Source organism: Agelaius tricolor, unplaced genomic scaffold, assembly GCF_023055355.1.
Source record: "Agelaius tricolor isolate 1412-34295 unplaced genomic scaffold, bAgeTri1.0.p SCAF_43, whole genome shotgun sequence".
Classification (NCBI taxonomy): Eukaryota; Metazoa; Chordata; class Aves; order Passeriformes; family Icteridae; genus Agelaius; species Agelaius tricolor.
Window position 1 is genome coordinate 2,169,390 of NW_027269303.1, and position 14,565 is coordinate 2,183,954.

General features: G+C 52.0%; 1 protein-coding gene across 1 annotated transcript in view; it reads right to left on the bottom strand.

Moving 5' to 3' along the window:
• Window positions 1–14,565, bottom strand: part of LOC139604076 (uncharacterized) — a 1,261,625-nt gene that overhangs the window by 653,359 nt on the left and 593,701 nt on the right. Inside the window, 1 exon segment of the mRNA XM_071455063.1 lies at window positions 10,796–11,522. Coding sequence (XP_071311164.1) covers window positions 10,796–11,522 — 727 coding nt within the window.

The following is a 14,565-nucleotide window of genomic DNA, read 5'->3' on the forward strand; positions in this document are numbered from 1 at the left end:
AACAGTATTAGAACAGTAAAGTAAAAACCAGACCTTCATTGGAAACTTTCAGGTGTCCCAGTGGGGATGGGGCACACCCAGGGCCTGATTTCAACAATTTATTAAGGTTGAATAATTAGGATATTTAACAGCAACATCCAATAGGAGATTCACTTACCCCAGTTACACATCCCTGGCTCAATCCATTGGAGTAGGTCCAAGGGCTTCTCTGCCTTCACTCTTTGTAATGACTGCTCACATTCTGGTCAAAAAACAGAATGTTCTTCTTGTAGGTCCTCTTCCTGATATCAAGACTATACAGGATACTCTATGTATTGTATACTATATGTATTTCAGGAATGCATTTAGACAATCCGTTTATTTTTTTAAAACCAAAGAAAAAGGTTGGGAAAATAATAAAGTTAATAAAGGATTATCATTATAGATGTATATAATAGTAATAGAGTTCATTAAGAGTTTAATAGGCTTAAAAAATAAATATAGATTTAAAATTATGTAATAGTAATTTATAGAGATACAAATATATGAAAATTGTATAAAGTAAAAAAGATCTTTTTGTCATCACCCCAATGTTCCCATCCATCTTCAAGCAGGAAATTGAAAACGCTCTCAGGAAAGCTCCTGATCTTTCCAGCAATCCCAGGCTTACCTTCTTTGGGAAATGCCCTCTGGAGCTGTGCCCAGGCTGGTCTGGAGCTGGGAGCAGCCCTGAACAATGCAGCATCCTCCCCACACAAGGAGAACACTTCCAAGCCTCACCAGCTGTCTCCTGCCACCCAGATCTTGTCCTCCAGTGCTGGGAGCAGCTGCCAGGGCTGGCTGAGAGCTGTCCCTGGCAGGCAGCAGAGTCCCTGCCCCAGCACAGCGCCCTGGGCTGCAGGACCCTGCTCTGCAGGACAGCCCTGGGCACCCCTGGCTGCCCTGCACAAGAGACAAGCAGAGAATGTACTCACAGGCTCTGCAGGCATTGGCATGTTCCAGCTTGAGGAGATGGCTCCAGGAGCTGCAGCTGCACTGTCCTGCAGCCAGAGGTTCCTGTGCCAAGGGCTGGCAGTGATTGTGCCCCAGGCACTTCTCAGCCCCTTCCCAGCCCTGACTGATTGAAGCTCTCTGTGCCTCTGGGCTGTGCCCGGGCTGGCTGCAGGCAGTGCCCCAGCCCTGCTGGGCTGGCACAAGAGCTGCTCATCCAGAGAAATGTGCTTTTGAAGCTCTTCTTGGTGAGCAGGAGCTGCCTCTGTGCCAGGAGCCCAGCCCAGCTCAGCAGCACAGACACAGCACAAGGACTTTAATCAGCCTCTGGGGCTTTGTGCTCAGGCCCTGCACATCAGTCCCTGAGAGGCAGCTGAAGAAACCTCTGCAGAACTCCAAGGCAGAATCCAACTCCAAACTTTCTTGGACTTGTAATGGGTCCCAGAGAGGGACACGACTGAGCAAGTGTCCCCAGGCCCCAGGCAGAGCAGAGAACTGCAGGCAGTGATGACAGGTGGGGACAAAGAGAAGCCAAGTCTTGGTGCCCTGGGGCACAGCAGGGTCTGTGCCAGCAAGGGCTGGGAGGAGACACCTTGTCCTGAGGCCCTGGGGCCTCCTGGCCCAGCCCCAGCCAGGCTGGGCACTGTCAGCCCCTTGTGCTGCCCTCAGCATCCCCCCCTAGCCCACATCCCAGTGGCCTCAAGGATCTGCTGCAAGGAGTCCCTGGGGAGCCTTGCTCAGCAATGGCCCTGGGGGCTCCTTCATGCTCCCTGCAGGGACTGCAGCTTTTTCAAACGACTTTGGCTCTGGCTTTTGCCTTGGAGTCTCTGAGAGGTTTGTGCAATCATGGCCTCCAATTATCTGCCGTAATTAGTCCCTGGAGAGGCTTTGTCAGTAACAACACTCAGTGGGGCTCATTAATGCTTCAAGGTACTTGAGTTATTTTAAGGTACTCGGTGTTTCCCTTTTGATACAGACTCTGTGAGAGGTTTGTGCAATCATGGCCCCAATTATCTGCTTTAATGAGTCCCTGGAGAGCTTTGTACTGACACTCAGTGGGGCTCATTAATGCCTTGAGATACTCAAGGTTTTTAAGGTATTTTATGGATTTAAGAATACTTTTAGATACTTTCAAGGATTTTCCTTCCTACACTGAGTCTCTGAGAGGTTTTTGTGCCATCCTGGCCTCCAATTCTCTCCTCCAAGAGTCCATGAGGAGCCTGTGTTGGGTATCTTCCCCCTTTCTGTTTTACAACAAAGACGGAACTGAAAGAATTTTGTAAGACTTTCTTAAAGCATCCAAATAAACATGGGACAATTAACAATACAAGAACAACCACTAAGATAATTATAGCCCTGTTTTAGCTAGATATCATCCAACCCTTTAGTCCCTTGGATTGGAAGAGTTTATTGAACCAGTCTTTGCTTTCCACTTGAAGCTTCTTGAACCCTTCCTTCAGTACCTGAATGCTCTTGTGGATTGACTCGCTGTGGCTGGAGAGGTTCATGCAGCACATGGCCTCAGAGTCTACACAGCCATGCCCATGTGCCCAGAGTAAAAACTCTATGGCTGTTCTGCAAGGTGGTGTGTCTGATGGTCTCTGTGTCTGAGAGCAGCCACTCAATGTGAGGGAGGCAGCATTGGTTTGCTTACTCAACAGGCACCCAGGATGGTCTGATTGCCCTAAAGCTTTAGCTGCAGCCACCCAAGGTAGTCCAAATTGGGGGTGCTACCATGCAATACCTGGATTAAAGCTTTCAAAGCCATCTCTTTGATGTCATCCAATACTTCTCTGGGGATACCTGCTGCTTGATCATCTGGTAGGCTGTGTTGTCCTTCTCCAGCTAGATGGTTGATTGTCAATTCTGCCCTTGCCTCATTATTAGCATAGTCTGCTATTAATTGATTTAGTAAACACTTCCATCTCCCTTCCCACAGGGTGTATTCTGTAGGTGACAACAACATGGTCATAATATATTTTAAATCGTAGGGAGTTAAGACATGTGCTGTAAACATGGCCCTCATTAGGCCATTAAAACAAGGTAAGTCCTTCCTATGGTCTTTAGCTGCCCTACACAGATCCTTGATTTCCCCGTAAACCAATGGTTGATACCTGGGATTCTGCCCCCTTCTTTAATACGAGGGCAACAAGGAGTTTCGAGGTTTTTTGCCAGTCTCCTTCCTTAACTGGAGGCATGGCCCAGGGTGGAGAGGATGATTGACAGTGGGGGCGTGACCCGCAGTCATGGGGGTGGAGTCTGGAGGTTCGTTCCGGGTGGAAGAGAAGGCTGTGGTAGCAGGAAGTGGAGGAGCCAAGATGGAGGGAGGATGGTTGGGCTCCCGAGCCACATTCAGGCTCCTTCCGTCTTGAGTCTCCAGGGCATGATGCTCCAAGACAGTCTGGCCATTGCCATCTTGGACCATTGTGGAAGGTCTGAGAAAGGCAGGTTTGAGGGGAGGTCCCGAGTTAGGAGTGACCAATGGATTGAGTTTTCAGCACACTGCTTGCTAGTGAAGGGTCTCAAGGATGGTGTGGAAGATGGGCGGCATGCAGGGTGCAATGGGGTCCCTTTTGATTGAAACGTTGTACAGTTTAACTCCCACTGAGTCCCAAAATACAGTGGTATGGATTTCATGAGCAGAGGCGTCTGGAATATTTTTAATGATCTACCTCATGATTGATTTTAATTTGTTCTTAGAAAATATTTTGTCATGATCAGTGAGAATTAACTTAAAGCATCCATATATGCTCCTTTCTACTTTGGACATCTGGCTGCCCAGTTTTCTCTTTCTCCACCTTAAGGGGAAGAGCCACCAGAACACCCCTAATCAATAATGGGACATGGGTGCTTATTGTACAAACAGAGTGGCAAAATGGGCAATAAATGTCTTTCATTTCCCCAAACCCACCTGCAATCCTATGCAGATGAAACCATTTTTGTCCCTGCCAATCCTGGGCAAGGTCCCTTGAAGCAACGATGAATCCGCTTGGCCCGGCACAATCCAAAATCCCAGGGAGCCCTGGCCTATCCATCAGCCAACCCCAGCTGACATGACTGACACAGGGAGCCCTGAGTGTCATGGTCCCTGTTCGGGCGCCAAAGGTCACAATGAGGGTGGCTGTGACAAACCTCTCTGGTTCCCTGACTTCAGGGCAAGGGTGGGGAAAATGAAAAGGAGCAGGATCGATGGAGTTGTTTAAAAGGAACTTTAATAACAGGGTGAAAAACAATAAACATGGAGAAATCAAGAACACTATGAGGGGCAGGATCCAAAGACCTGAGACAAAGGGGAAGCAACAACATAGACACTTGGGGGTAGAACACTCTAGAACAATAACCATATAGGGGAAACAAGTAACCAGTAGGGGAGGAGAACTTGGACAAGTTAGCATAACAGCACTAAAGGCTTATGGAGGAACACTCAAGCTCACCCTATGTTAAACAAATGATACCCAGGGCTTGAAACTCATGCCCAATTCTTTTGGGGTAAAATCTGTCTGACTCTGAGTTACAGCTGGGCTAACTCCCACATTGCTGCTTTGCTCTGGCCCTTTGGGACCATGTGGCCTGACAGAGCCACAATGATGTCCTTGGTTCCACGGGGCCCCACAGTGTCACAATGGTCCCTTGGATCCATGGTGCTCTGCAGTGCCACAATGGCCCCTGCATTTCACAAGGCTCCCAAGTGTCACATTGGTCTCCATAGGAAGGAAACCACGGAGCCCCCATGTTTCAGGAGCTGATGAACAGCAACCACCAGAGGCCAAGGCAAGCCTGACCTGTCTGTCCTGGCTGGTTTGCTTGGAGCAACCCTTGGATATTTGAAATTATGAATGTGGAATCCTAATTTAAAACATTTGTTCCTGGAGAAGAGGGATGTTTGTCTGCCATACAAAGAAAAGCACAGAGCCCTTGCCAGTGTTTGGAAAAGAGGTGAGTGCTGGCACTCAGGAATCAAAGACCAGCCAGACTTGTCTGTCCTGGCAGCTTTTGTCTGGCAGTAACCCTTGGATACACAGAAATTTGGAGGTGGAATCCTAATTTTGGCTATGGACGCCTGGTAAAAATGGACAGTTCTTTTCCATAAAAAGAAGAGCCCAGAGCCCCAGTGTTTCAGGGGCAGATGGGAGTGGCCTTCCACATTCCAAGGTCAGCCAGACCTGTCCGGTGACCCCTGGGAGGCCAAGGCAGCCACACCTGTTTCATGTTCCCTTGGTTCCACAGGGCCCTGCAGTGTCACAATGGCTCCTTGCTTCCATGAGGCCCTCAGGTGTCATAATGGCCCCTTGATTACACAAATCCTTAAGGATCTTAATGGTCTCCATGGTTCTACAAGGCCCCACAGTGTCATGATGGCCCCTTGGTTCCATGAAGCCTGGCTATGTCCAATGGCCCCTTGGTTCCATTGGGGCCCAGTAGTGCAACAATGATTCCCTTGGTTCCACAAGTTCCCATAGTGTCACAATGGCCCCTTCCTTCCATGAGGCCCCACAGTGTCACAATGGTCTCCATGATTCCATGGGGCCTTGCAATGCCACAATGCTCTCCATGGATCCACAGTGCCCTGCAGGATCACAACGGCTCTTTGGCTCCGCGAGGCCCTGAAATGCAGCAATGGCCTCTTGGTTCCACAAAGCCCTGCTGCTTCACACTGGCCCCTTGGGACCATGTGGCCCAACAGAGCCACAGTGATGTCCTTGGTTCCACGAGGCCCCACAGTGCTCACAGTGGCCCCTTGGATCCATGGTACCCTGCAGGGTCACAATGTTCCCCTTGGTTCCACAAGTTCCTACAGTGTCACAGGTTCCACAAGGGCCTGCAGTGTCACCATGGCCCTTTGGTTCCACAATGCTCCCCAGTGTCACAATGGTCTCCATAGGAAGGAAAGAAGTGAGCTCCAGTGGGGCAGGGGCAGATGAGAGGAAGTCACCAGAGGCCAAGTCTAGCCAGACTTGACTGTATGGGCAGATTTTGTCTTGGAGTAACCCTTGGATATAGGGAATTTTAGACACAGAATCCCAATTTCAGGCATGGGTGCCTAGACAAGAAAGACAGTTCTTTCCCATAGGAATAAAAGCACAGAGCCCCAGTGCTTCATGGTCAGATGGGAAATGGCCCTTGACATGTCAAATTCAATGGGACCTGTCAGACAGCCCCCAGGAGGCCAAACCAGGCAGACCTGTTCCATGTTTCATTCACTTCATGGGTGCCCACACTGTCACAGTGTAATCCTTGATTCCATGAGCTCTGGCAATGTCACAATGGCTTCTTGGTTTCATGAGCCCCAACAGAGTCACAAGGGTCCATTGGTCCCACGCAGCCCCACTGTGAAACAATGGCTCCTTGTTTCTATTTTAAATCAATCACAATCAAACCACAGTTTGATCATTGATCCTTGCTTCCATAGGGCCCATGATTTTCACAATGGTCTCCTTGATTCCATGATTCCTGGATTCCACAGTCTCACCATCGTTTCCTTGGATCTCCATTGTCACAAGTGACCCATGGCTCCATGAGGTTCCGTAGTGTCACCGTGGTCGCTGTCAGAGGCTGGATGAGATCCATGTCCCGAGACACCTTGGGATGCTCGGAATGCCCATGTGGGGCCAGGGCCGGGTCAGGCCTTGGTTTGTGGTGGAACAGAGCCCCGCCCCCAGCCCTGGTCTGGTGTCGGGTCCGGCTGTCTGTCTCTGCCCCGACACGGGTAGGGTGGTTCTTGGGTGGCACGCGATTCAAAAGATGAGTCTGGACTCTTCAGCTTTTCGATCTTCAGGTTGTTTATTATTTCTTATCTACAAAATTTTCTGTCTGCCCAACAGAGGTCTGATCTGCAAGCAGTCACAGGCACTCTCTGACCACCCACGGGGCGGTCATGTCTTTTTATACTAAAATCTACGTACACAATATTTACCTTTATTTCCCAATGCTTTTCACCCATGTTAGGAAGTGCACCTTCACCATAAACCAATCTCCAAGTGCCAACATCATCACAGGAGATGGAGGACAAGAAGAAGAAAGAAGAAGGACGAGACACGCCCTGATCCCTCCATCTTGTCTCTATAACCCCCCTGTACCAAAAACCTTAAAGTTTACATTTCACCCTCTAAATGTGTCTCTTTTACACCTTTTACTCTAAAGTGATTCTCTTGTCTTCAAACTCTTGTTACTTCTGTGGATGGATCAAAATCAAGCCACCAAACACTCTTGGCAACATTCCAGGATTTTCGAGACCCCCAAGGGTTCTCCTGGCATCTCTGGACATCGGGAACGATGTGCTGAGATCCCACAGTCTGGCAGAACTGTCAATCACACAGCAGGGGCGGTGCTAACCCAGCTCTGATTGGCCCAGCTGTCAATCAATCACACAGCAGCAGCTGGTGCTACCATGAATCTGATTGGACAAGCACCCCCAGGGGTGGGGCCATGAAGGCCCAGGGGGTTAAAAGCTGGAGCACGAGGCCAGCCCAGGGTGTGGGTCCTGCCTTCTGCTGGGGTTCCTCTGTTGGTGGTGCTGGAACCTGAGCTGTTGGTACCCATGTGTGTGTCTTTGTATGGATCTTCTGTCTTCCTGTTCCCTATTTCTTCTCCTTCTAATCCTACTTACCTGGCACATTTTTGGGTAACTTCACATGTTAAGGGTTAAAGGTTTTTAGGTTAAATGGGCTAAGTTTATGAAGTTAATACTACGATAAGCGTTTTCTGTTGAAGTGGATGTTGTATTAAACCCTTTGCAAAAGTTCCTTGATTGTCTATATTTTGCCAGTAAAATTTTGTGTCATTTTGACCTCCTAGCTCAGTTGCTCAGAGCATGGTGCTGGTATCACCGAGGTTGTGGGTTCAATCCCTGTGTGGGCTGTTCACTTCAGAGCTGGACTTGATGATCCTTGTGGGTCCCTTTCTAAAAAGAAGAATATTCTTTACATCTGTCCATGTTGAGAATATCTGGTTGGTGTTTCTCCTGTGCACCAAACTCAAGGAGAGGAACCTTTAGTTACCCCCAGCATTTTAGTGTTCTGGGGTGTTCCAGCCCTGCAGCCTCACAATGGCCTCTTGTTTCCATGAGGCCCCACAGTGTCCCACTGGCCCCTTGGTTCCATGAGGGTCTGCAGTGTCACACAGGTTTATGACATTTGTCCTTGCTGCCCCTCACATCCCACTGCCCCACAAACAGCCCCGAGGCAGCCGTGAGGGACAGGCCCTGCTGTCCCAGGCTGGGCTCAGGGCTTGGCCTTTCTGCTTCCCCCAGGCAGCCCAGGCCTTGCTCAGCATTGCAGTTCCCTGCTCAGAGCCTTGGGCTCCCTGCAATCCTGGCCTCAAGGATCTGCTCTCTGCAGTCCCTGGGGAGCCTTTGGCACTCCCTGCCCTCAGTGGGGCCCAGTGATGCTCCAAGGGACTTGGAGTTTTGCTTGTGACTCCTTGAGCAGCTTCTTCAGCCTTCTCTCAGTGCCTGAGGGTCCTGGACTCAGCCCAAATCCACTGTGGGGATCATTAAAATACAGAAAACTGTTGAAGACTCTTTGTCTTCCTTCAGTGGTCTTCAAGTGTCCAGGGCTTGTGCAGCTGATTGGAATGAGTTTGGGATTCTTGTAAGGAGGAAATTTCAAGTGCACCTCATGACTTTTCTTCTTTATTCAACTGTGTATTTTTTTATTTTCCAAATCCGGGAAGAGCTGATAGAAGCATTCCCCAGGTGAACTTGATGCTGAATGTCTCCTTAGGAAGTCTGGGCACAAAGAAGAATGAGCCCCTTGAGGGCTGACCCTGTTTGGACAAGCTGCTCCTCACCCCCAGCCTCACCATGTCTGACATGGCCCACCTGGCACTGACATCCCTGTGCCCTGCAGCAGAACCTTGTCCCTGAGCTCTTCTGCTCCATGTCCCAGCCCATTGCACCGTGTGCCACCTGCTCTCCTCAGGGCTCTGCCTGCACACAGGCCCAGGAGAAGTTTTCCTGTTGGTGAGGAAAAAGTGGAAAAGCCTGAGCAGGTTTCCTGAACAACAAACCCCACTCAGGAGCCACCTGCTCAGTCCAGGCTGCCTGGAATGGTGTCACCTTTCTCCAAGGGACAGTGTGAGCAGAAATGATCTCTGGGAGCAGAATTCTCTGAGTCTTGCAGCTGAATTCTCTGTCCCTGTCCTTTCCCAGGATCTCTGTTGCAGATGGAAGCTGCTGGTGCCATCCTCACCTTTAACCTCTCTTTGGAATGCAAACAGATGTTCCCAGGTGTGTTAAGCAGGATTTGCTCAATGTTTCTACAAAACTTTTGTGTTCCTCATGGAACGAAGGGGCCATTTTGACACTGAGTGAGTTATGTGGAAGCAAGGAGTCAAGTGTGACCCTGGGGTGCCATGGAACCAAGGGGCCATGGTGACACAGCAGGGCCATGTGGATCCAGTGGTCCATTGTGACACTGTGGATCCAAGGAGACCATGGAGACACCCCCAGAGCCTCATGGAACCAAGGAGTCCATGGTGACCCAGCGGGGCTGCATGGAGCCAATGGTCCATGGTGACACTGCCCATCCAAGGAGGCCATTGTGACACTGAAGAACTTCATGGCACCAAATATCCATGGTGACACAGCAGGGCATCATGGGAACCAAGGAACCGCTGTTGGCAGTAGGGAAACTCATGGAACCAGGGGCCCTTGTGGCACTGCAGAACCAACAGAGCTGCTGGCCCTTGTCCCCTGGCCCTGCACAGCTCCTTGGGAGGCACGGCAGGAGCAGCACCCTGGCAGCCTCGGGAATGCCCCTCTGGGATCCATGGCACACACTGCCAGGGGCTGGAATTCCAGTTCCCAGCCAGGAAAAGATGTTCCTGCCCTGGAAAGCAAAGCTCTCAAGAAGGAGCAAAAAGCCAAGTGGAGCAAGATCCTACAGTGACATTTCACTGCCAGCCTTCATAACTTCACCCATGGTTGTTGTAGCTCATGGATTGGGAATTAAATCAGGGCAGGGTCTTTGGTGGGAGCTGCCCTGGGTCAAGGGAGACACAGAGAGAAACAGAGCAGGCAAAGAGAGGCAGGAGAGAAAGGAGAACACAAACACAATCAGCTGAGAAGGTGGCGCTCTGAAAAACAAACCAGAACTGGATGGAAAATGAATGAGACAGAAACCAATAGTTCTGAAAGTTTTATTTACTATCAAAATACATCCCACACACCCAGCCCTCCACAATCCTTGTCCCACAGCCTCAAATTTGGATCCCACTTCTCCCAATCTCTATCCAACTCCATCTCACCCTGGAGGCTGTGGAATTCAGTAATTTTGGCATGGGACTGAGTTTTTTTGAGCTGGGATTCAGGCAATTTGAAGTGGGATTGAGCCCCTTGAGGGTCAGATTGACTTGTTTTCAGTGGGACTGAGTCATTTTGAGGTGACAGGTCAAACCATCTTCACTTTTGGAGTGCAGAGTTATGCAGAACACTTCCTGAAATCCCCCAAGAACCCCCAAATCTTCCAGAATATGTCCCAAAACCATACATTCCAGCTCAAATAACTGTTAACTGATGGAACTTTGGACTTCTTTGATAAATTTCTTTTTTTTTTTTTTGTCCTATTTCAGGTGGTTTTAAATGATAAAGAAAAATCAAGAAGAAATTGGGGCCAAACCAAAAAGATAAGCAGCCAGGTGTCTTCCCAACACAGATCACAGGGAATGTGGGTCACCAAGGCTCTGCCCAACATGGATCCTCCCAAGGGGGATGAAGCTGGAGCGGTGCACGAAGCTCTTTGGCACTTGGGGCATTTGCAGGGCTTCCCTTACCAGTGCCTCTGTTGGTATTTGGTCAAGTGAGAGCTCTGGGTGAAGCTCTTCCCACACTGAGGACACTCGTAGGGCCTCTCCCTGGTATGGATGCTCTGGTGGGTGACGAGGTTGGAGTTTTGCTTGAAGCCCTTCCCACAGTCGGGGCAGCGGAAGGGCCTCTCCTCTGAGTGAATCCACTGGTGCTTGAGGAGATGGGAGCTGGTCTGAAACCTCTTCTGATACTCAGGACACTCGTAGGGCCTATCCCCCATGTGGATCATTTGGTGGATGATCAGCTGGGACCTCTGACTGAAGGTCATCCCATATTCCCCACACTTGTATGGCCTTTCCCCAGTGTGGATTCTCTGGTGGTGGATCAGGCTGGAGCTGCAGCCGAAGTTCTTCCCACATTCCAGACACTCGTAGGGCCTCTCCTCGCTGTGGATCTGCTGGTGGGTGATGAGGGTGGAGTTGCGCTTGAAGCCCTTCCCACAGTCAGGGCAGCGGAAGGGCCTCTCATCCGTGTGAATGCGCTCATGCAGGAGGAGACTGGAGCTGGTCTGAAACCTCTTCCCACACTGGGGACACTCGTAGGGCCTCTCCCCAGTGTGGATGCGTTGGTGGATGATGAGGGCAGAGCTGCAGCTGAAGCCCTTCCCACACTCCCCACACTCGTAGGGCCATTCCCCAGTGTGGATCATCTGGTGGCTGATCAGGGTGCTGCTCTTCCTGAAGCTCTTCCCACACTCCAAGCACTTGTGGGGCTTCTCACCATCATGAAGTTGCTCATGGGCCACCAGCTCTGAGCTGTGGCTGAAGCTCTGTCCACCTTCCTGGCTCAGGGTGGGTCTTTCCTCCTCAGAGCACCCTGGGCTGGGTTTTGAGCCCCTCCTCCTGTGGGATCTCTGGGGCATTTCCTCCCTGTTGGATTCCTGTGCCATGGGGCCACTCAAAACAGCCTCTTCCATGAGGTTCTGCTACAGAGATTTGTCCTCCCTGGTCTCCATCCTCAGCTTCTTCCCTGGGGGAGGAAGGCCAAGGAGAGGATGGGATTGGCCTCTGTGCCACAGGGAAGGGGAAGGAGATCCCCCCAGTGCATCCCCGGCAGGACGGGGTTGGCAGCAGGGTTGTCCTGCAGCCGGGGGCTGTGCTGGGCTGGGAGATAGAGCAGGAGAGAGGGGGAAAGGGCCACTGACTTCCTCCTCACCTGCCTGGGGCTCATGGAGCATCTTCCTTGCAGCCTCCTCCTCCATTGAGTCAAGATTTGGGAATGGGAAGTCCTGGTTTAGGAAAAATTCAATGCATTAGCACATTGGGTTAGGGGGTTCCCCCTGCCCAAGTCCATCTCTACAAGTCACCAGCCATCTGGGGTCCATAAAAACCTCCCAAACACCAAGATTCAGCCCTGAAAATGCCTCCCAGCAGTTCCCTGTCTCTGGTCTCTCCCATTTGGCATTTGGGGTTCTCCCTGTCCCAGCTGCTGGGGGTCAGATGTATTGGGGGTCCCCTGTCTACCCAGTCCCCACCCTTTCCAGGCTGCTGGGAGTCCCAGCAATCCAAAAAGTTCCCCTTTTCCATCTCCCCACTTAGGGATGCTGGGGGTCTTGTGGTCCCAGTGTCCCTTCTCCCTTTATTCTCTGCTTTGGGGTGCAGGGGCTCCAAGGAGTCCCCCCTGCCCCTCTCCAGGCTCTTGAGGGTCCCCCCAATGGCGGCGCTCCCCCCTCTCTGGGCTCCCCACTTTGGGTTCCTGGGGGACACAGGGCTCTGCTCCTCCAGGCTGCCTCTGCCAGCAGCCGCCACCGGGACCCCCCAGTGTCCCCCCAAGGGGCCTTTTCTGCTCAGCTTTGGAGTTCTTCGTTCTCCAAACATCCCCCCAAAAAAACCCAACCCAGGGACCCCCCAGGGTATCCGGGCAGAGCTCCCCTTCCCAGGGCACCTGCGGGATGGGGGGGGTGATGATCCCACAGGTCAGGGCTGCAAATTCAGGGAGGGCTCAACTTCTTGGTTCCTTCTTCTTTCCCTGATCCTTCTTTGTCCCTCCTCTTCCTCCTGCTCCTCCTCTTCCATCCCTCCTCCTCCTCCTCCTCCTCCCTAAGCCCACCTCCTTCCCCTACTTCCATCCCTTCTGGCTCTCCTCCTTCATCCCTGCCCTTCCCTCCCTCCTCCTCCTCCCCCAGCAGCAGCCACACCCTCGGTGCCCGTTCCCGCAGCCCTCGCAGCCCGCGGCAGGAGCGGGGATGGAGCCGGGATAGGTTGGGATGGGCAGCGCGGGGCTCTCGGCTGCTCCCAGCCGCTGCGGGCGGGGGGAACCCGGCCCGGGCCAAAGGAGAGGCAAACTGGGCAAGCTGGGGGCTGCACATCCAAACTGGGCCTTGCTGGGGACCCTGGCTGGGCACTGCCAGCCCTTGGGGCTCCTCTCGGGAGATCTGGGAGGGGGGAATGCAGAGAGGGGTGGGGGATCCCAGGAGTGGCGTCTGGGAGGGACTGGGCTGTACTGGGATCATACTGGGAGTGAGTGGGAGGCTGCAGGGGGCAATTGAGACCATGCTGGGGGCAAATGGGATATACTGGGAGTGAGTGGGATCATTCAGAGGGTGACCAGGAGCAGCTGTGAGCAACTGGCATCATGCTGGAAGGAACTGGGAGTCACTGGGTGCATGCTGGGCATGATTGGAAGCAACTGGGCTTATACTGGGATGAACTGGGATCATGCTGGAAGTGACTGGGATCATACTGGCAGTGAGTGCAGCTACACTGAGGCTGACTGGGAGTGGCTGGGAGCAAATGGGATCAGGCTGGAAGGAACTGGGACTGACCTGGAATATGCCGGAAGGAACTGGGTGAGACTGGGGGTGACTGGAACAAAAGTGAGGCTGAAAGGGAGCAACTGGAACCATGTGGGGCACAACTGGTTCACACTGGCAGTGACTGGGAGCACACTGGGATCATCTCTGGATCATGCTGGGAGGGACTGGGCTAATGATGAGAATGTCTGAGAGTGACTGGGAACACACCATGCACATCATCCCTGTACTGGGGGGGACTGGGAGCAACTGGGAGCACGCTGGGAGCAAATGGCATCATACTGGGACTGACTGGGTTGATCTAGCTGGAGGCAACTGGGACCATACTGGGAGTGATTGGAAGTTACTGGGATTATACTGGGACCATTCTGGGAGTGCTGGCATGTGACAAGGATCATACTGGAGGTTACTGGGCTCATATTGGTGTAGAAAGGGAGCAACTGGGATCACACTTTGGGCTACTGGGAGCAACTGAGAGAAACTGGGATCATGCTGCAAGCAAACTGGAGGGACTGGGAATGACTGGATGTGTGCTGGAGGCAACTGGGATATACTGGGCATGACTGAGATCATCCTGGGATAACAAGCACCTTACTGGGACCACTGGGAGTGTCTGGGAATGACCACGGACATGCTGAGGGCAACTGGGATGTACTGGGAGTGTCTGTAACCATACTGGGGATGACTGGGAACACACTGGGAACAGCAGGGACCATGCTGGGGAGAACTGGGACCCCATGCTGGGGGCAACTGGGAGTGAGTGGAAGAGACTGAGTCTACACTGGGGGCATGACTGGGACCATGCTGGGAGGGACTGGGATCATCTGTGGAGTGACTGGGACTACAGAAGGGACAACAGGCTCCAACTGTTATCACTGGGAGGATCAGGGGGCAACTGGAACCAGGCTGGGGGCAACTGGGATCATACTGGGTCATACTTGGAGCAACTGGGACTGCACTGAGGGTGACTGGGAGTGGCTGTGAGCAACTGGGATCAGGCTGGAAGCAACTGAGGACAACTGGGACTGACTGGGAACCT